The 22,318-nt window shown below is 41.8% G+C and overlaps 1 protein-coding gene across 1 annotated transcript in view; it reads right to left on the bottom strand.

The window, feature by feature from the left end:
- Positions 1 to 4,762: 4,762 nt before the first annotated feature.
- The window catches only part of LOC126457838 (odorant receptor 2a-like), a 37,990-nt gene continuing 20,434 nt past the window's right edge, over positions 4,763 to 22,318 (bottom strand). Inside the window, exons 2-4 of the mRNA XM_050094475.1 lie at positions 20,261 to 20,374; positions 6,244 to 6,399; positions 4,763 to 4,854 (exon numbers count right to left, since the gene is read on the bottom strand). Of these exons, the coding sequence (XP_049950432.1) occupies positions 4,795 to 4,854; positions 6,244 to 6,399; positions 20,261 to 20,374 (330 nt within the window). The 3' untranslated portion in view covers positions 4,763 to 4,794. The remainder of the gene's footprint in view (positions 4,855 to 6,243; positions 6,400 to 20,260; positions 20,375 to 22,318) is intronic.

The following is a 22,318-nucleotide window of genomic DNA, read 5'->3' as shown; positions in this document are numbered from 1 at the left end:
GACAGCAGTTAACCTTTTCGATTCACCCGTACAATTTCATGAAGAGCTGTTCGAGTGGTCAACAAAATGCCTGCCCACACCATTATGGATCCTTCCCACAATGTTCGGGTCTCAGAATCGTATTTCGATCCGAATCCGTCGAGAATCACTCTCCAGACCAAATCGGGGCTCATCTGTGAAAAGAATGTTGGCCCGCTGTTCGACTGTCCAGGAGGCATGTACGACTCCACTCTACACGTTACCTTCTGTGAAGACGCATCATAGGTACACATACAGCAAGTCCCCACAACATGTCCAGTGGATTCTCCGCTCCTGCCAGTCTGCATGAAATATGGAAGGTTGCCAAATTTTTATGATTCATGATACAAACTAGCTGCCAAACTACTCGAGAGAGTTGATAACTCCCTAAGTTTAGCAATCTTTTAGAATGAAATTTTGCAAAGCGAAACGCCTTTCCCGCGCAACACTTCACTAACACTTCACCAAATATGTTAATTAAAACACATGCCTCTATTATTTCTAATGATCTGAACAATAATTTAGGTTTCATTTTCATATGTCGCCACATCCAATACCGTTGCGCGATGGTAAATGGCTACCGTCACCTTTTCTGAACGGGATACTATTCGTAAGAAGGGATGCGTATTTAATTCTGTTATTCATTAATGCGAATAATATCTTTGTTATACGATTAAAAGGTATTTAAGCATTATTTGTCTTCAGTCGATGGGTTTGTGTAAGTTTAACAAAGGTATGTACATATTCTGAAAGAGATTTTGAGCCTCACAGAGACATGGAACAGACTGTCAGTAAACTAAAGCTGTACGTCACGAAGACATTATGGCAGCTGATGTAAGGAATACTCGATAACTTCGGAATTTGAAATCTTGTAAGCAGCTCTAAATTTTAGGAATAAAATACGAGGGCTGTCCAGAAAGTAAGTTACGATCGGTCGCGAAATGGAAACGACTATGAAAATCCGATAAAACTTTGCAAAGATGTGTTGGGCAGTGTCTCTAGTATGACTCTAGGTAGAATTATGTCACTCTTTTCATTCCTGAGCTCTTAGTGAGCGCGTAAAGACGTTATAGAAAATAATGTCTCCCGCCAAGTACGAGGGCCTGGTGAGAATTTTTCCCTGAAGCTATGCAACCAACATTATATAACTGTCGTGCGGTTTCTTCTTCAAGACAATTCTCAGCCTCATTCTGCAGGGGCAATGAAGATGTTCCTGCATCGTTTCAATTAGAAATGTTTGGTTACCCACAATACAGCCCGTAATTGTCTCCCACTGAGTTTCATCTCTGCTCAAACGAACCGCTGGCTATGAAGACAACATTTTGGCACAGACAACGAGCTTTAGGCCAGCGTAGAGAATTGGCGGAAAGCACTGGCGGCTGCCTTCTATGATGAGGGTATTGGAAAGTTGGTACAACGCTACGACGAATGTCTGAGTCAGAACGGCGACTACGTAGAGAAGTAGCTGAAAGGTGTAGCTAACTCTTACAAACGAAACATTTCTGATTTTCACTGTGATTTTCATTTCGCGATCAATCGTAACTTACTTTCTGGACAGCACTCGTATATTTTAAAATACTCCAGAATCATTTCCGGTGAATCTTATGTTATAAGGGCTTTGATATCCTGATACGGATATTCACTGTTGAAATGATAGTAAGCTGCAAGTTCATCGAATTTTGTTCCTGTATCCACATAGTCTTAGACTTACCAACTTAAGCTAGCCAGGGAAGACGACCACACATGCAAATAGCAGTGACGACACATCTCATATCGATCTTTTTGTAAATGTAACATGAAGTCAGGAAGAAGGCATTCGACCATTATTATAGTAATCAGTAGTTCTGCGTTCAGGCTGACTGGGTCGCAAAAGTAAAAGTCAGCCATCAGGGAAGTAATGACTTTATTGTGACGTCTTTTGGAATTTATCCACCATCAGATATCCAGGAGCGACTGCTGCAAACTGTGAATGTTTCTCTCTCAAACACAAGCAATCGCTCCTGGATGTATGATGATGGATAAATACCGTAACGCGTCATATGAGCAAGAAAGTCATTTCTTGTCTGATGCCTGATCTTTACCTATTCGACCCAGTCAGCCGGAATGCAGAACTACTGATTATCAATCTTTCTGTTTTACTTCAGCCTTTCTGGGATTCCAAAATTTAAAGTAGCACATATGGTTCGTAAACCGCTTTTCTGAACTATGTATGAATGTTTTTAAATGAGACTTAGTCTCACAGTTAATTAATTCCTCTTCTTCTGTAAATTTTGCTGTAACCGCCGAAGGGTAAATCAAGGAACTAGGGTTTCTGTTCCAGCTGCCGCAATTGAACTTCTCTTATTTTTTAAGCTTTTTCTGCTGAATGTCAGTCTGCAGAAATAGAATAGGTTCACATCGTTTTATATACTTACTAATTTGAAGTTCTTTAATATAACAAAATCCATCCAGTCATACACACTCTTTCGCCACACAACAGCACTCTCTTTGCTAGTGATGACAGTTACACACTACTTAATCTAACTCAACAGGACAACACACACACACACACACACACACACACACACACACACATGCCCCATGGAGGACTCAAACGTCTGTTAAATTGTTAATAATTGGTAATACTTAAGAGTTATAAAACTAACACACATTATTATATTTCTGTTTCTGTTTCTAAGTCAATTACAAAGTTAAGCTACGATATTTAACTACTGATTCAAACTTCCGTCAGAAATCACTTTTTCCCGTATTCTTCAAAACCCACACAGTTTCATCTTCAACTTTCCTTCCGATTCTTTAACTTTTGTTACATGGGAGATCACGCGGTGTGCTCTAAATTGAAATACATCGAATACGTGAATAAGAATTTAAAATAAACTGTAAAAGCTAGCAGAAGAAAACAGAAAATGGTAATTTTCATCGTGATGTCGAACCTGCGAGCTGTCGCATAACTATTTTCATCTCATTCCTTTCTGCATGACTAAACTTACTTGAAAAATGTAAATGGGTTGTTACAATATTCGTACAACTGTATCTCTCTCGCGTGGTAGACGCTTTTAGGCAATCATTTCTTCTCTCATTTATATACAGTGGGCATTCTGTTCGTTTATTTGGGCAAAAAGCAATAAAACTATTCACAGGGATAAGAAAACTGCATTCTGTGATGTTTAACTTGTCTTGGAATAGTTCTGAATTCCTTTGGTGAACAGAATAATAGGCTGGAGTTGCAGTAGGAATTCTATTTGTCAGTCTGTAACGGAATGCGTGGCCTGACCTAACTGCTGCTCCATTACTACTTTCAGTGATTTTTTCCCATGGTAGCAATCTTGCATGAAATGTCCAACAATATTTTATAATAACTCCTCTTTTCTGTCTTCGCAGCTATAAATCGACCATTTCTTTCTAATTGTGTCCACAGCGATGTGCTGAAAATACAGACAGAAGTTTTCAGCTATCCCGAGCATTTCTGTTGCTATTGCTTGCAGTTATTTTGAGACATATTAGCTTTATGATGCTTTCGACATTACTGTATCTTAATAATCAACATTAGTCCCAAATTATTTTCTTTGTACTTAAAAACAAGACCAGTAATATAGTTTTACCGAGACCATTCCGTCAATTATTCGTTGGTGTTGTAGAGCTACGTGTTGAAATGCTGTGCATAAAATTTTATCCTTTATCAATACGTGTAATTCATGTGTAACTCTCAAGCGTCGTTTCACACTCTTCTTCCCTTTGATACGCACTCGGCAGAGCCACGCTGTAGAACAAAGCGCACACTACACCCAGATTGACAGTGCTGTGTTCGAATTTCGTCTGAGCTTTCTCCACTCCGAACTAAAGTACACGATATGCTTGCTTGCGTAACTTCCTACCGTACAGGTATGTATTCATAAGGTGTTAATACTGTTTATACTCTCATAGAAACACAACTTTATGTAACATGGATTCAATTATCTTAAAGACGAGTGAGCTTTTCGTAATACTAGAAAAGATTATCATTTATTTAATTCTTTTAAGTAAGATCCTCAATCGCCGTACTGTGAAACTTGAAGGTAAAAGTTTGCATATAGTGGTGATCCGATGCATGAAGTTTCTGTTATTACAGTCATCGCTACTCCGGATTATATTAAGTATCTACACATTTATTTGCAAACCAAAGGCGTCGACATAATGTAATAGAAATCTCTGTGACATAAATTTCTAATTAAGTCTTGCAAAGTGCCAGCATGAAACATTAATATTTTGAACAATATTGTGAAAATGCAAGATTAGATTAGCTCAAAATGCTTCAAATGGCTCTGAGCACTATGCGACTTAACTTCTGAGGTCATCAGTCGCCTAGAACTAAGAACTAATTAAACCTAACTAACCTAATTACATCACACACATCCATGCCCGAGGCAGGATTCGAACCTGCGACCGTAGCAGACGCTCGGCTCCAGACTGTAGCGCCCAGAACCGCACAGCCACTCCGGCCGGCGCAAGATTAGATTAAGTACATTATTCGCTCCAAAGACAGACACAGTGTGGGTATACTCGCGGATTTAATACATATCAAAATAATACATAAATTTATTTCATATTAAATTAAAAGTCGTAAATGATTTTCATGGAGAGTTCATGAAATGACTGTTGACTGATATTTTATCAACAGAGCTCTGCTTTACATTTTCAGGAAACATTTAAATTTTGGTAGTACAGTTGTTTCTGCCGTGTTATTAAAACGTGTAGGACATTCAGTGTGGTCTTCAGGTCTGCCTCTTCGGTGACGTTTCATTTGCTTTTATGCATGTAGTAGAGCATGTTCAATAAGCCGTACGTTCCGTTCAAGACCTGTGAACAAAGCAAAATATATATGTCTATGGCCACTACTTGACGATTCACACGAAAAGTAATCTCAAAAACATCGGGTTATAACTTTCTCCAAGGTCCTTGCGAAATAAAAGTTACAACAATCACAATCAGTAACCAAGAGAATCTCGATAGCTAATTACATCTATATGACATCTCTACAGTGGATTCACTGAATCACTTTGATACTGCTGCTCTAGCGTTCCACCCTCTAACAGCACACGGAAAAAACGAACGCTTAAATGTTTCTGTGTGAACTCTGATTCCTCTTATTTTATTAGAATGATGAGTTCCCCCTATGAAGATGTATCTAAACAAAATATTTTCGTGTTCGGAGGAAAATAAACTGAAATTTCGTAGGAAGGTCTCTACGCGACGAAAAACGCCTTTGTTTTAATGACTGCCATCCTAATTCGCGTATCAAGTATGTGACATTCTCTCCCCTATTCCACAATAATACAAAACGAACTACCATTCTTTGAAATTTTTCGACGTTTCCGTCAATCCAATCTGGTAAGGATCCCATACCGGAGAGCAAAACTCTAACAGAGGACGGGCAAGCGTCGTGCACGCTCTTTAGTGGGGACAGATAAATTCATTTGAAATACTGGAGTGATTTAGGAAATTTAAAATGAACCATTTCGACTAACTTGTTTTTTCAGAATGAGATTTTCACTCTGCAGCGGAGTGTGCGCTGATATGATACTTCCTGGCAGATTAAAACAGTGTGCCGGACCGAGACTCGAACTCGGGACCTTCGCCTTTCGCGGGCAAGTGCTCTACCAACTGAGCTACCCAAGCACGACTCACGCACTGTCCTCACAGCTGGTCCCGAGTTCGAGTCTCGGTCCGGCACACAGTTTTAATCTGCCAGGAAGTTTCAACTTTTTTTTAAATTTTTCTATACATTGATAATTCATCTGTGTACTCTTCATCAGTTTCGAAAGATTTGAAACACAATGTGTTCCTAAATTCTGTTTACGATCTTCTCGATCGTGTACAGACCTCACATCCATTTCCAAAGGTGAACCGTTGCACTTTTGAAGGAATAAACATTTAAAACACCAGGTTTGCTCAATGAATGAATGACAGTACTGTACTAATTTCTGCCTTTCTGGTGGCCAATTAATGCAGTCAGATACAGCTTTGAGCAGGAACCATGTCAGGACATGAATCGTTTCGCTATTACAAGAACATATGTCCCCCAGTACTAACGTACAATCTTTACATCTGACATACCACGCTTGGCCTCTCTTCTTGCATCGATGACACGCATCGTGCTCCATCACAACAACGGCTATAGTTGAGGATAACAGTGAAATTGCAGTTTTCGCCATATCTGTGATAACGCCTTACTTGTGTCTCACTCACCTGCAACAGCATCTGCCTGGACAGCGTGCACGTCTTGCCCACCGTGATTACGATCGGTCGTACTGTCATCATCATGAAGATGCCAAGGCTGCGTTTGAATCGTGCGTCGTTGTTGACCCAGCCGCAGCAGAAGGCGGAGTACATCAGCCTCTCGCTCTGAAACAGGTTTGGAACACCAGTTACCCGCATCAATAACTGTGCAAATATATTACAGAGTGCTGCGTTCGGTTAAGGTGTGCAAACGCTGTGTGGCCAGTTCCCGGCGATGTCTAATGTATATAGGATGGCCAAAATAAAACTGGACGGGAAAGTATTTTCGACATTTTGAAACTACTTAGTCTAAATAATAAAGAGATCATAAGAAACTAAAGCAGTCAGTTGAGTGTAAGTCCTTAAGTGTCTACGTTATCGTTCTAATCGTCTTTAGGTTGGCATTAGTTAAATGCGCTCAACAGCAGCTAGATGACACCATTTTCTTATTTTTTTCAGGTTTTAGCTTTTTACCCTGCGCTCTTATGAACTGAACATGGCTGCACCACTCCCTCTCTGCACCGATAAGGAATAGCTCTCTGAAAACCTGTATGTCTTCTTTTATGGCGATACGAGAAAATCTGTGACATGATTTTGTATAACCGTCCAGTGACTGTTGAAGTAGTTCCAGACCAGACGTACAATTATGGTTCTGCATAGGACACCATCCATAACAGGCTCAACTTTCGTAAAGTCTGTACAAGACGGGTCACAGAATAAACCAATCATGAGAGCAAGCAGAATCGTGTCAGAATCTGCCAGCACGTACTGAATCGTCACGCTGACGAAGGTGAAATATTTTTGAAGGTATCATCACTGGAGATAAAATACTGGTTTATCACTCTGTTGAGAGCAGAGAGTTAGAGCTTGAATCACTCCAGGTCTGCAGCCGATACGAAATTCAGGAGGCAATTCTCTGCAGGAAAATTGTTGCTCAAATTTTTTAGGATGCACAAGGTTCAATTCTGGAACATTGCCTGGAAAAGGGGTCAACACTCAACAGTCAACGTTACAGTGAAATGCTTTCCACCAACTTGATGACTACAACTCCAAACATATGCCACATTTTTTTTCTTTTTTTGGAAGCTTACGATTGTCCTTATATCACCCCTCATGACGTTCAAAGTCTTAAGAATATGTAACACCAGGTCTTTGATCATCCTGCACAATCTCGTTGGATTTCCACTTCTTTGGTACAGCGAAAGATGGCTAACGAGGCAGGCGATTAATCTCGGGTGAAGAGGTGGCTTGCTGCTCAGGGAAAAACTTTTTTTCAGGGAGACGTGGAAAAGCTCGTGCAGAGACAGACCTAGTGCATTGAAAAGCTGAATGATTATGTTTAAAAATTATATTACTGTAAATGGTGACTCGTTGTCATAATAATTTAGAAAAAAATCTGTGCAGATATCTTTTGATTTTTAGGAGTGAATGCTTAATACCTCATTTTACTGCATCTAATTGTCATCTGTGAAATGCGCAAGGGAACGATTGGCGAGAAGTAGAAACGCGATGGAATGGTTATTTTAGATCGGCATTTCCTTTTACGCCAACGGCCTTGCCGCAGGCTAACACCGTTTCTCGTCAGATCACCTGTCGGGCAGGAATAGCGTTAGGATGGGTGACCACCGGTCTGCCGAGCGCTGTTGGCAAGCCCGGTGCACTCAGCCCTTGTGAGGCAAACTGAGGAGCAACTTGATCGAGAAGTAGCGGCTCCGGTCTCGTAAACTGACATACGGGTGGGAGGACGGTGTGCTGACCACATGCCCCTCCACATCCGCATCCAGTGTCATCTGTGGGCAGAGGATGACACGGAAGTCGGTCGGTACCGTTGGGCCTCCATCGCTTGCTCGAGCCGAGTTTAGTTTTATTTCCTTTTACGCAAAAGTCCCCATCAACTCTCAGCTAAGCTGCGTTACGGGAATTTACTTCAGTTCCAGTCAATACTGTACGGCAACTTAATGCGTCTGAGCAACTGAAATGTGGTTGCTGTTGGCCTTAATAATACATCGGCAGCAGCTCCCGTGTTTTAATGGCATCACGAAAAATTCGCTATCGAGAGGATCAAAACAAGGAGATTGCTGTGGTGTGACTCAACACGGGTATGTTAAAGTGTTGCAAATGTAGAGGATTCTTACCAACAACGTTGGGATAGTGAAACTGAAGGGTTAACTACATGGAATCATATCACGTCTTTATTAATGAAAGGTGCAAGAAGATAATGGGGACAGAAGACATGTAATTAGACAAGAGGCGCTAAAAGCGACGCTGGAGGAAGGATTCAAATGGTTCAAATGGCTCTGAGCAATATGGGGCTTAACATCTGTGGTCATCAGTCCCCTAGAACTTAGAACTACTTAAACCTAACTAACCTAAGGACATCACACACATCCATGCCCGTGGCAGGATTCGAACCCGCGACCGTAGCAGTCACGCGGTTCCGGACTGAGCGCCTAGAACCGCGAGACCACCACGGCCGGCGCTGGAGGAAGGAGGAAGAGATTACTATTTAACGTCTCGTCACGACGAAGCTGGAGAACGTGGTAGCAGGGGAATGGGGCATGTCGCGCGTACAGTGATGAACAGGCGTAGGACTGAGCTCCGACCAGCCACCGACCGGTCTGAATAACATGGGCGTCACTGGGAGGAAGCGCTATTTTCGGGATAAGAACGCAGTATAGCTTAAGTATACTGAGGAGTCAAAACAATGCGTTTTTTGTGGGCACGTGACGCAGACAGGAAAGTACACTGTCCAGTCACATTAACGTGACCACCTTTTAAGAGCCTGAATAATCACCGTTTGCAGCTCGTCCTGCTACGAGATGTGCAGGAAGAAAGTGATTGAGGTTCTGGAAGGTACCAACAGGGATACGGAGCCATTCCGATTCTATTATTAGGCAGATGCGTTAACTTTCTCGGTTGAGGATCCAGGGCGCGAACAGCCCGATCGAGGTTGTCCCACACATCATCCAGGGAGTTTGGGGGCCAGGGAAGTACAATAAACTCATCCTGGCGCTTGTCGAGCTGAGTAACACGTTGCATTGTCCTGCTGGTAGATGCCATTGTGCCGAGGAAAAAACTAACTATAAGTAGGGATAGACATCTACCCCAAGGATAGAGGCATATTTTGCTGATCCTTTGTGCCTTATAGAATGACAAGATCACCCGCGGAATGCTACAAAAATAACGCTCTCTCCTCCAGCCTGAATGTCTCCGACGAATGTAGCAGGGTGTTTGCTTTCAGATGTTTCATACCGCATACCCCGAAGTCAGCAACTGTCCGACGAAGCATAAAACGTGATTCATCTGAGAAGGCTACGTGTCGCCACTCAGTGGCCATCCAGTTGCGGTATTTGGTGGCAGTCCAGTTGCAGTACTCGTGCAAATTCCATTCTTCGTCGCCGATGAACAGCACGTGGCATGACGGCTTGAACCAGGCACCTGCTGCACAGCCCATACGCAGCAACGTTCGCTGAACGGTCGTTGAGGAAATAGTGTTGTTAGCCCCTAGGTTCATCTGAGTGCATAATTGCTCATCAGATGCACGTCTATTCGCCCATACACATCTCCGCAGCCGTCGCCCACCACTGTCATCTACGGTCCGTGGTCCACCACAATTGCCTCCGGTTTTGGATAACGTCATTTAGCCATGCGCGCTATACTCTAGCCACGCCAGCACGTGAACAGTTTAGAGATTTAGCCGTTTCGAATTTCTTCCACCCTTGGCCCGAAAGCCAATGATCAAGCCCTTTCGGACCTCCGATAAAAAGCTCCATTTCCGCATTACATAAATGAGTGCACCGTTTTCCGAGTCACTTTGACACTTTTTACAGAGGCGAGACGAATTGGAAATTATTGTTGTTGTAAGAGCATGCCAGAAACGGAGAAGCTGATAGGCTGAACGCGTGCTACTATCGTGAGTATTTATGCAAAGTGGCTGCAGGACTGTAAACCACTAATAGACGACGTGGTGCGACATCCACGCCCCATCGTAAATGTGTTCGGAGGCATGCCCGCCATGTGAAGCGGGATACGTGGCAGTCTGTGGCAGTTCTAACGACAGATTACAACGCTGTTAAGGGCACAATTGTTACCGAGCACGCCAAGCGTACATTGTTGAATATCAGGTTCCGCAACATATGGACCGATGTTCTCATATGACATAGTCCACATAACGACATCGTCAGTTGCAAATGCATTGGACATCGGATCAATCAGATTGGACCATGGAGCAGTGGACTCGTGTCGCATCGTGGGAATAACCATGTTTCTTGTCATACTCGAGAAACAGCAGGTCGAAGCACGCCGCGGACGCAAGCCGGTGAGAGCAGTATTGTTCTGAGGGGAATATACACCTCATCAGTGGCATCTATAATAGTAATCAAAGGCAACATGTCTGCTGTGGACTACGTGAACTTCATTATGCTCCACCTCCATCCCTTCATGTTTGTCTTCCCCGATGCAGATGACATCTTCCAGCAGAAAATTGTCCGTGTCACAAAGCCAGAATCGTGTTTTTGTGGTTTCACTAGCATGATAGTAAACTCTCTTTGATGTCGTGGTCACCAAATTCGCCTCCACTGAACCAGATGGAACACATCTTGGACGCAACCGGTCGTCTGCTCCGCACCCACTAACGAACGACCTATAAATGAGTGCCCCGTGCGTAGGCACCTGGTGCCACATACTTCCCAAATCTTTCCACGGACTTGTGGAACCCATGCCACGTTCATCGCCGGTACTACATTCCAGAAGTGGACAAATAATCTATTAAGCATATCGGCTTACTGTTTTCGCTCACGAGTGTTTGTTTCCCTTGTTTTGATTATGTTTGTGACCGTGGCAAAAATCTGGCTAGCTACTTTTTGCTAACTGGACATGAAATTCATTGAATTGAGGCGGAATAAGCTATATTTTGTTGTTCCATTTCTATTCATCCGTGATCTTCTCATTACTTAGCTATCCTTTTACTTGCTTTAGGTGTTTGTATTTACTGTTTGTGTCTGATATTCCCTTACTGATCGCCTACCTGTATTTCACAGATCCAACGAACGAGTCGCAGAACTTCATGTTTCCATTACACTGAGGCTTAAGGAAAGCATATAAGTATAGTCCTTGCCTCATGCGGTTTTGAATAATTAGTGAGGCTGGTGAACCTAATACACAATCTTAGATGTGGGAGGACAGCCAAACAGCTGTCTGATAGCGTGTTAGTGAAGCCTGAGATTGGCGTCTCAAATGAAGTGACGTTCGAAAAAGAATACGAGACAGGAGAGTAGCATGGGCGGACTCGTGATCATACATGTTTTGTGCTTGTGGCAAAAACTTTTCTTTTCTCCTTCATACTTGTGAAAAGTGTGCCTACAGCACTCAAAGAATTTCTGATTTCCCCTGCCTTCGTGGTCGCGAATTGCATCTCGAGAGTCAGCACGTTTCCTATCTCTGCTGCTTTAGTTTGTGGAGGCTTGCTGTCACTATTTGCTATTCACACAAGAAGCGGTGCAGAAATAAAACGCTGAGAACCTTTTGTTACGTGTGACTAAAGTACTGCTTGCGTTTAGCGAAATCTATTTCTTGAGTAGAGCCTTGTTACAGAAAATTAATATGGGATCTCGCAAACAACGCTGTCTAGTTTTGTCTTAGTCCTCGACGTAGATCAGCTTTCCGAGTTACCAAAACATGTTTAGAGTCATTCCTATGGTCACGAGAAGAAAGCAATACCTTGCCCAGCTACTATTTTGTACAGTCATAGCTGCGTATAAAAATAATTAATCTTTTTAAGTAGAGTGTTTCCTTCTTTTGAATTGTCTGTTCCTTTTAAAATATCCATGTGTTAAATTGCCACCTTTTTTTTAAAAATTTAAGATTACAGATATGAAATCTAAAGACATATACTGCTCGCAGTTAAGGTCTGAAAGGGCCTTATGAGATCTTTAGGCGTGCGATCTGTAATTCATTCCTGTTACCTTGTGGCTGTGTAGTTTTAATTTTTCAGAGTACCTAATCTGAGTTAAATGAAGGGACGGAACGATGTTCGGGCAAAGCTCAAGCTGTCACCCTGGATCAACACTTGATTATTAACCAAGTATATTTCTTTTAAGCTCTTTTAGTTGTGATTTAATACTTTTAAGGCTTTTATTATTTACGTATGAACTGGATGTGTTATTAACTCATCTACTGAATAACGGAAAATTGTTATAAAATTTGTTAATTCTTTTAACATTGATTGTCTCACAATTTGTGTCTAAAATTTAAAATTTTCCTTAAATCTTTAAAAGAATAACTTTAAATGTCATTCTGATTGTGTGATTCATTAATAACTTTATTGTTGCTCTTATATTGCCTCTTTTGGAGGAAGGAAAAATAATTCCGTGTTAATGAAAATACTATTTTTCTGAAGAATCTAACTGTTCATAATTGTCAATGTTGTTGTAATGCTGGTCAGGCGAATATATGTTATAAAAAATCCTTCTCATTTGTGAGTATGCTGAGTTTACCACTGTCACCTCCTTGCTATCTGTCATTTAACTGACACTGATAATAAAAACCAAAGTTTTTTACGCTACGTAATGATCGATAATCTGAATCTCGTCCACACGATGAGCCGAAAGCGTTAATTATTTAAAAAGAGGATCTAACTCAGATTCCATTTGAAACGAAACTTCCTCTGTTGCTTCCGTTAGTCTGACTTCTCTTATTCCATTTCCTCCAACACTCATTTCGTTATTTACGTTTTTCTTTCGACCCGCCTCTCATAAAAACATGAACATTACTTAAACAAGAATGCCCATACATACACATAGCAAACATAACAATCTAGACTTCTGTGTTCTATAAGCGCCAGCTTTTCCAAGAAAAAATTGAAAATCTGTTTACTCGAAGCTCTTGATATGCGTACCAGCATTGTAATGCTTTATTAGACGATAAAAGTGACAGTAACCAATCTAACATCACAGCTATAGTCCTCAGAAAGGCTGTGTTCACTTGCCGTATAGTCACCCGATTTAAAAACGTGTGATGTCTGGCCCAAACAGCAAGAATTCGTTATCGTAGTTTCACATCTTTCATATGCTGCTGCAGATGCTGTATGCTTAGCATTTCTCGTAAATTGGAACGTTAATTTACGTGGACAGAGGAAGAATTGGTATTCTATTAGGTCATCCTGCTGTCTGCAAATGGATGTCTGCAAACGGATATGAAACGGTGTTTTTGTTATGGTTAACATAAAACAGGCTGTCGTAAGGCAGTGCTGTCAGAACGTCGCAGTTTAACTACGGCAGGTACCGACTTACCTGCACTGTCTACACCTGTGAAGTCAATTGTGCCCGCAAAGCTCTGCTCTCCTTCTACCCCTCCAAGGGTGAGACATTTCCATCTAATTTAAGGTCCATGTATGTTATAAATTCCAAGATACAGTAGAATTCTTCCTGGATTTTTATGGACACTTCTTTTTACTTTCGACATAAGAACGTCTCTCTATTCCATGTTCATGCCTGGAAAAGCGACGAAATTAAATTTTCTTCTCAAGTAGATATCTCTAACCATTTTTTTTCTTATAACACAATCGTCTTACTTTTCGTATCGATCCGTTATTTACTGGTGAATTTTATTCCCAGTTGGTACTGTCGTAGCATCCATTGCCCATTATTCAGTAGCATATAACAATTGTTTCAGCAATATTTTGGTTTCCATATGTAGTCATTTCCAAATGCCTTTTTCGTTTTTCTTACACTTTACTGACAAAACCACTTATCTTTTTGACTGCCTAACTGCATCTGTCAATCTACGTAAAGACATCTTGCAGGTATCGTTACTTGCTTATCTTTGGATGTACACAAATTTATGTTTGCACTGTGATCAAGCTATAAGAGATTCATTTTCAGCTTACTTTCTTCGAGGGCCGAAGAGAAAATCTTGAGCATCCGATCTGCAGGACAGTCAGCCAGTATTACAACATCAACATCGAAAATTATGCAAGGTGCTTTTTTACCATTCATCTCCATGCCTTATTGTCTTATGATCATCGTCACTACATTTTGTTACACGAACAGATTAAAACCCCTAAAGATAAAGCTAGTTGCCTTCTCGTACACCCTTCTTAACCATTGCTTCTTTCTCAAAACTAGCTCTTCTTCCTAAACGCTTTGCTTCTAGATACAATTTCACCAGATGAACTCTCCATTTCACGAAGAATTAATCTCTCACTTTTATTTTAGGAATCATTGGATTTTTTAAATTTTTGCCGCCTCTTGTAAAGGTATGTCTAGATTAAATACGAGAGATGGTACAAAACTCAGTTTACAGGATGGTATAGAGAAGAAACTAATATCAAGCGGTGCCAAATTGAAGACATGCTAATTTAAGACTCTAGGCATAGCTAATTTTTTCTAAAATTTCTCAGAGCATATAGGAGGAGGTAACTCTAAGTTATTAAAGTTATTCAGTCATGATTTTTAAGCTGTCGTGGTTCTCTCTTCACGTCTCCAGTGGAAGATGAACTCTATGCAGAAAATGTTGTGACATAACACCTAATACCAAACTATGTAGTTAGAATTGATTTAATATGATTTTCTAACCGTTTGATGAATTTTTTACTATGGCCAGAAACCGCTGACGTGGTCCCTAATGGACAGAAGGAATTTGAAGAGCGGACTTCAAAAATGAAACGCGTTATAAGTGTAAGTAGGCTGTTTAGGTTCTTATGTTGGTAACACCACGTAGCGCTCTTTATGAAAATCACTGACTGTGCTGTGTGCAGTCTGTGGCTAGTTGGACTCACTGTTGGAATATTCGCTTGTGTAATGATGGGCAGTTGGATGGGAACAGCGCGTAGCGTTGCGCAGTTGGAAGTGAGCCGCCAGCAGTGGTGGATGTGGAGAGTGCGATGGCAGAGTTTTGAGAGGTTGCTATAAGCGGACGATCTGGACGTGTGTTCGCCAGAAAAAGGAAATTTGTAAAGATGGATGTCATATGTATATATATATATACACTACTGGCCATTAAAATTCCTACACCAAGAAGAAATGCAGATGATAAACGGGTATTCATTGGACAAATATATTGTACTAGAACTGACATGTGTGCTCAGCTGTTTGAAAATCAAATAACGTAAGAGGTTTACTAGCACAGTCATTCACATTTTCCTAACGGGATGTTTCATAAGTTTCGCAGCAGTTAAACGAATTTTTTTGGTGTGGAAATATAGCAGATAGGTTATAGACTTCAACAGTGGTGCCCTATCACATTGATGAGGTACATTGCACCACATACCCAGTAAGCCACCGGCCGTATTCTCCTATACCTATTTAAAAGATTCGTGAACGTTTACAGTCTAGACCTTCATGTTTTTGACTTCGTAGTGTCCGAGAAACTAAATTAAACCTGATCTTATATCTCGATCGCAGTTTTCAGATGGATTCTGTTGAGTTTAAGACAAATTCTGCCGTAAATCGCAATTTTTTGTTCATTTAGTTATTTATTTGTTTATATCACGTGTCAAGGTTTGGGCCATCAGTCTATCTTACATCCAACCAGACATTCTGCAAATAAGTTTTTATTTCAGGGCGTTAGGCAGTGTGTATTTAACTCAGCGCGACCTCGACTGCGGGTGTATAAGAGCGTAATTAAGGCGAAACGTGCGGGCTAACTGCGACAAGGGGCGCCGCTGCTGCTTCATGATGACGCACGTCCCCGTGCCGCAAATATCGTAGCCCAGAAGTTACGCCATCTCAAGAGCGAGGCACTCGACCACCCACCTCTCTCTCCATGCGATTATCAAGCCTTCGGTCCCTTAAGAAGGGCGTTGAAGGGCCGACAGTTCATTTCGGACACGGATGCTCGGCAGGCAGTTACGGACTTCTTTATCACAGCAGAGCGCTGTGTGTTACCAGACGGGTATATTTAACTTGGTGCCTCAGTGAGGTGATTATCTCAATGCTCGCGGAAATTTTGCCTGATTGGCATACAGATTCTGGACTGGATGCCCTGCCAAAGGAAACGTCTTGGTCGCCCTTATATTTTGCATTACATTAACTTCGACATCATGTTATAAGATACAAGAAATATGCAACGCTATAAAATATTCAGCAATTACTGTAATACAGAAACAGAAAAAAATAAATACGGTTTTTTTCGTTCGTGAGTATAACAACAGAAACAAGGTACAGGATGCTGGATTTGAGCTATGAGGTCCAGCAGCAATTGACATGAGCTTAGGGGTGACAGAGGATAGAAAGAGTAACGCGATAAAATGCGATTAATGAGGGAAGATGGAAAAGAAGTTACGTGACTGCTTGAGAAATGAAAAGAAAAAGAAGCTTAAATGGGTTAAGATAGGAGCATTTGTTTTACAATTTGGCGGAGGAAAACTGGACATATACGTCGACTTTTGCGGCAACGTTATGAGGGTGAACGAAGGAACGGCTTCAGCTACTACGTAAAAGCGACAGGGACTCTGACTGCGCGCAGAGTACTGGGTGGCCTATTACGGAGGCGCACAGCAGCAACGGTGAAGGACTTCGCAAATGTTCCTGTTTCACGGATGTACACAGGTAGAGTATTAGATATACGAGATCTTGTGTTTGGATTATGATGAGATGACAGGCCCTTCATCTCTGATGAAAGGTAGCGGCGTGCACGTGCATTGTGAAGCCAATAGAGTCAAGTAATGTATTTGGTCGCAACCAACCGAATTTGGCGTATTAAGCAGCGATATGGTCAAGCAGAAGGACGTTGCAGATATTACACAGAGTAGCATTCGTGATCAGTTCTAACCGTCTAGTGTTTGCACTACTGGTGCCATGTTGGAATAGATCGCAATAGTGGAGGATCGGCAGAATAAGTGATAGCACAACTTCACGTATCACATCTAGTGGAAACACCTGTACGAGGGCTATTCGGAAAGTGAGGAACGATCGGTCGCGAAATGGAAACCACTGTGAAAATTCGACGAGGCTTTTCACAGACGTTTTGGGCACTGTCTCTAGTATGCACGTCGATCGCATCATGACGCTCTTTTCAGTTGTGAGCGCCTGTGAGCGAGTAAAGGAGCCTAGAACAACGATGTCTCCCGTCAAGAAGGAAGGCCCACTGAGATACTTCGCCTTAATGAATTCAGCCCACGTAACACAACTGCCACACACTTCCTTCTTCATGCCAATTCTCAGCCGCACTCTGCAGGGGCAGTGAAGACGCTCCTGCAGCCTTCTCTATGGGAAGTGTTCGGTCACCCACAATACAGGCCTAATTGTCTCGTCCTGAGTATCATCTCTATTCACATGAAGCGTTGGATATGAAGACAACACTTGAGCGCAGGCTACGCGCTGTAGACCAGCGTAGAGAATTATTGGAAAGCACAGGCGGCTGCCTTCTATGACGGTGATGTTGGAAATTTGGTATAACGCTCCGACAAATGTCTAAGTCGGAGCGGTGACTATGTAGAGAAGTACCTGGAAGGTGTAGCTAAACATGCAAAGAAAACGGTTTTGATTTTCGCTGTGGTTTCCATTTCGTGACCTATCGTTCCTTACTTTCCGAACAACCCTCGTATATTCCGAAAAGTTTCAAGGAATTAGAGGCAGTCGGAATTCTTCCCGTAAATGGCGACTGCATTTTCTGACCATAAGAGACGCTCATCTAAAGTTACAAAAAGGCTCTTCACTGTTTTCTGATAAAGTATTGAAATGCTGACGAGAAGAAGAGGGGCAAGCTGTACGCGAAACTCAGAACTTATTATTTTCTGATGGGATGCTAAAATTACTTGTGACTTTTTGGCATTTAGTTTTAGTTTTGCACCCATCTTACCACTGAAGACAGATCATCATTTTTGTGGACGATCGAAGTATTGATTTCTTCAGGTCTGGCTTTTGGGCTATGCACGAGATTGTGCGCATTAACGGGTTTTTAGAGAGCACAATCTATGACGTGTCAGTGACAAGAAAAACAGTAGAGAGCTCAGAACTGATCCCTCTGGTAATCACTGGAGAGTGTCCATCCAAGACGACTTTTCATTGCCGGCGACAATCACTTCAGCGTAATATCTTAAAATTTCTGCTGTTGCATTTTAATGAGCAGTACGTTAAACTTGACGACCACAAATACTTTGTTGATGTCTAATAGTGTCAATACTGTGTCCTCACAACTCTTCATGTGTATTTCAGACGATCAGTAACCTTAATTAATACAGTGTTCGTCCTATGATGTTTATGAATGTTGGGGTAATATTTGTCATGTACTTTGAATTTGCTTAACTATTCAGTAGTTTAGCCGTAAACAACATATACCTGAACTCTGGATACAACGGGTAAGGCACTGAAAAAATCGTTCAAATGGCTCTGAGCACTATGGGACTTAACAGCTGTGGTCATCAGTCCCCTAGAACCTAGAACTACTTAAACCTAAGTAACCTAAGGACATCACAAACATCCATGCCCGAGGCAGGATTCGAACCTGCGACCGTAGCAGTCGCGCGGTTCCGGACTGCGCGCCTAGAACCGCGAGACCACCGCGGCCGGCGTAAGACACTGATCGGCTAGTAATCACAAAGGGAAAGATTGGACTACGCTTCTTTCCATGGAGTGGAATATGTTCCATTCATGAGGGAAAAATTCCTTTCATGCCAACCACTCCCAACTGGGAGCCCCAGTGTTTGTTGCCTGAAAAAAATCGAACCCTAATTTGGGTTCAAAAATGGTTCAAATGGTTGTGAACACTATGGGACTTAACACCTGAGGTCATCAGTCCCCTAGAACTTAGAACTACTTAAACCTAACTAACCTAAGGACGACACACACATCCATGCCCGAGGCAGGATTCGAACCTGCGACCGTAGCAGTCGCGCGGTTCCAGACTGAAGGGCCTAGAACCGCTCGGCCACTACGGCCGGCCTATGCCTAATCTGGGACAAAGTTCAAACAGTCGTACTGAAAATGAACGCAGGGCTCGATCTTGCAATGTTTGGCTATAGACGTTGTGTTGCTCTTTTTGCTATTCGTTCTGCCTCGGACGCAATTTAATGTAGTGCAATATACAGAATATTTTGATACCGCACAGCAGTTAGAATATTTTCGTACATGTCCCCGTCGTTGACTATGATCTTGACGAATGGATCACCATGTCGAAATTAATTTCGTTTTTATGGTACAGTCTCTACTGTATTCGTAATTTTCACTGGGAGCTAAAATTTTAGACTCTCTTTTTATTTTTCTAGTTAGGGTTACTTCTTGAGAAAGTACTTCCTACTGCGTAATATTCAAAGAACTAATGGAGTTATTAAGTCTAATTTAGTCTACGTTAACGAGGAATTATCGTTATTTTTTTCTAATTTTGATGAAGCATTGTGGATTATCACGAAAAGCGTTTTACAGCTTTCATGCAGATTCCTACTGCAATAAACATGCAACTGCTCTGAGGAAAGATGTGTTGAATATGTAGGCAAATGCTCGTGAACGGATGAGAACTATGTCCATAGCGCTTGACTGACCTCCATGTGTGTGTTTAATATCTGCATATAATTAGCATATTTCTGTAATGGTTGTTCAGATTTACTGTAACTAGCCTTCAACAAAATAGTCGCTGAGTTTCAACTGCAGCTGCACACTAAAAATTTCAGCTAAAAAAATTGAAATGGCCGGCAGGCTATAGTTTAAGGCAGCTAAACGCAGATAATGGTTCCACTCACTAATTTTAAAATTATTACAAACTTCTACTAAACTACCCCCGTTATATAGACGCTATTAAGTCGATAAGGAGAGTTATTGCTCCTGTCGAGCACGAAAAATGAAGAGAATTAAATAACTGCTTAACAGTTTCATTAAATAAAATAATTAATAATGTTAAATATAATAGTCACAGACCACCCTGCTTTCTTCCACCCCCTCCCTCTCTCTCCACACTCTGCGCACAGCAGGCAAATTGGAGACGAGACATTACGTTTGGCATGTCCACAAATTAACGACAAAACAAATAATTCTACATGTACTTGGTCGCTTACCTGATCGGACATGATGTGGGCAAATACGCAGTAAATTGTAGTTTCGTACAGAAGACCAGGTATTGAGAAAAGCGCATTTATGGCTTTACCAATGTTTCCATCTCTCTGCAACAGCTATAGAAAGAAACATATTAAGAATTCAGCAAACAGTTCCAATTGGTAAGAAAAATAGAGGGTAGTTTACCTTAAATAATAGAAAGTTAATTTAGCTTCTGTTCTGTACAACACTGATTAAAGTAGTTTATATAATGAATTGAATAAAACTGTACAACAGCCAAAAGTTGGGGTTGTACTTGGTAATTTGTAACAGAAAAACGTTGCACTTACTTTTTCTTACTGAATTGTCAGTAACATATACACTACTAGCCATTAAAATTGCTACACCAAGAAGAAATGAAGATGATAAACGGGTATTTATTGGAAAACTATATTGTACTAGAACTGACATGTGATTACATTTTCACGCAATTTGAGTGCATAGATCCTAAGAAACCAGTACCCAGAACAACCACATCTGGCCGTAATAACGGCCTTGATACTCCTGAGCATTGAGTCAAACAGAGCTTGGATGGCGTGTACAGGTACAGCTGCCCATGCAGCTTCAACACGATACCATAGTTCAACAAGAGTAGTGACTGGCATATTGTGACGAGATAGTTGCTCGGCCACCATTGACCAGACGTTTTCAATTGGTGAGAGATGTGGAGAATGTTCTGGCCAGGGCAGCAGTCGAACGTTTTCTGTATCCAGAAAGGACCGTACAGGACCTGCAACATGCAGTCGTGCATTATCCTGCTGAATGTAGGGTTTTGCAGGAATCGAATGAAGGGCAGAGCCACGGGTCGTAACACATCTAAAAATGTAACGTCCACTGTTCAAAGTTCCGTCAATGCGAACAAATGGTGACTGAGACGTGTAATCAATGGCACCCCATACCATCACGCCGGGTAATACGCCAGTATGGCGATGACGAATACACCGCGATGTCGCCAAACACAGATGCGACCATCATGATGCTGTAAACAGAGCCTGGATTCATCCGAGAAAATGATGTTTTGCCGTTCGTGCACCCAGGTTCGTCGTTGAGTACACCATCGAAGGCGCTCCTGCCTGTGATGCAGTGTCAAGGGTAACCGCAGCCATGGTCTACGAGCTGATAGTCCATGCTGCAGCAAACGTCGTCGAACCGTTCGTGCAGATGGATGTTGCCTTGGAAACGTCCCCATCTATTGACTGCACAATCCGTTACAGCCATGCGGATAAGATGCCTGTCATCTCGACTGCTAGTGATACGAGGCCGTTGGGATCCATCACGGCGTTCGGTATTACCCTCCTGAACCCACCGATTCCATATTCTGCTAAGTCATTGGATCTCGACCAACGCGAGCAGTAATGTCGCGATACGATAAACCGCAATCGCGATAGGCTACAATCCGACCTTTATCAAAGTCGGTAACGTGATGGTACGCATTTCTCCTCTTTACACGAGGCATCACAACAACGTTTCACCAGGCAACGCCGGTCAACTGCTGTTTGTGTATGAGAAATCTCTTGGAAACTTTCCTCATGTCAGCACGTTGTAGGTGTCGCCACCGCCGCCAACCTTGTGTGAATGCTCTGGATAGCTAATCATTTGCATATCACAGCATCTTCTTCCTATCGGTTAAATTTCACGTCTGTAGTACGTCATCTTCGTGGTGTAGCAATTTTAATGGCCATTAGTGTATATTTTATTAATGATTATTTCATTGTGTTTGATATTGAATTACATAACTATTTTACAATTAGCAGTTGTGTACTTCATTAGAATGTTGTACACATATGACTTTGCAAAACTCATTCTTGTGAACGTCTGATCTCTTTTTGATAAAGGAATAGCTTGTTATAAAGCAAAGGGTGTTATCAACTACCGAAATGGGGAAGCCATCATGCTTTTTAAATGCCACCTTTTTTCCATTCTCGTTTCCGTCTCTGGATTGCCTTTCCTTTCGCGGTACTCTGGCCCAGCAGAGAGCATCGTTATATGGTTAGCAGGTGGCCTTCTCTCTTCCGTTTTTT

The sequence above is a fragment of the Schistocerca serialis genome, chromosome 1 (genome assembly GCF_023864345.2).
Source record: "Schistocerca serialis cubense isolate TAMUIC-IGC-003099 chromosome 1, iqSchSeri2.2, whole genome shotgun sequence".
Lineage (NCBI taxonomy): Eukaryota > Metazoa > Arthropoda > Insecta > Orthoptera > Acrididae > Schistocerca > Schistocerca serialis.
Note: the sequence above shows the minus strand (reverse complement) of the source record. Positions and strands in the feature narration are given on the sequence as shown.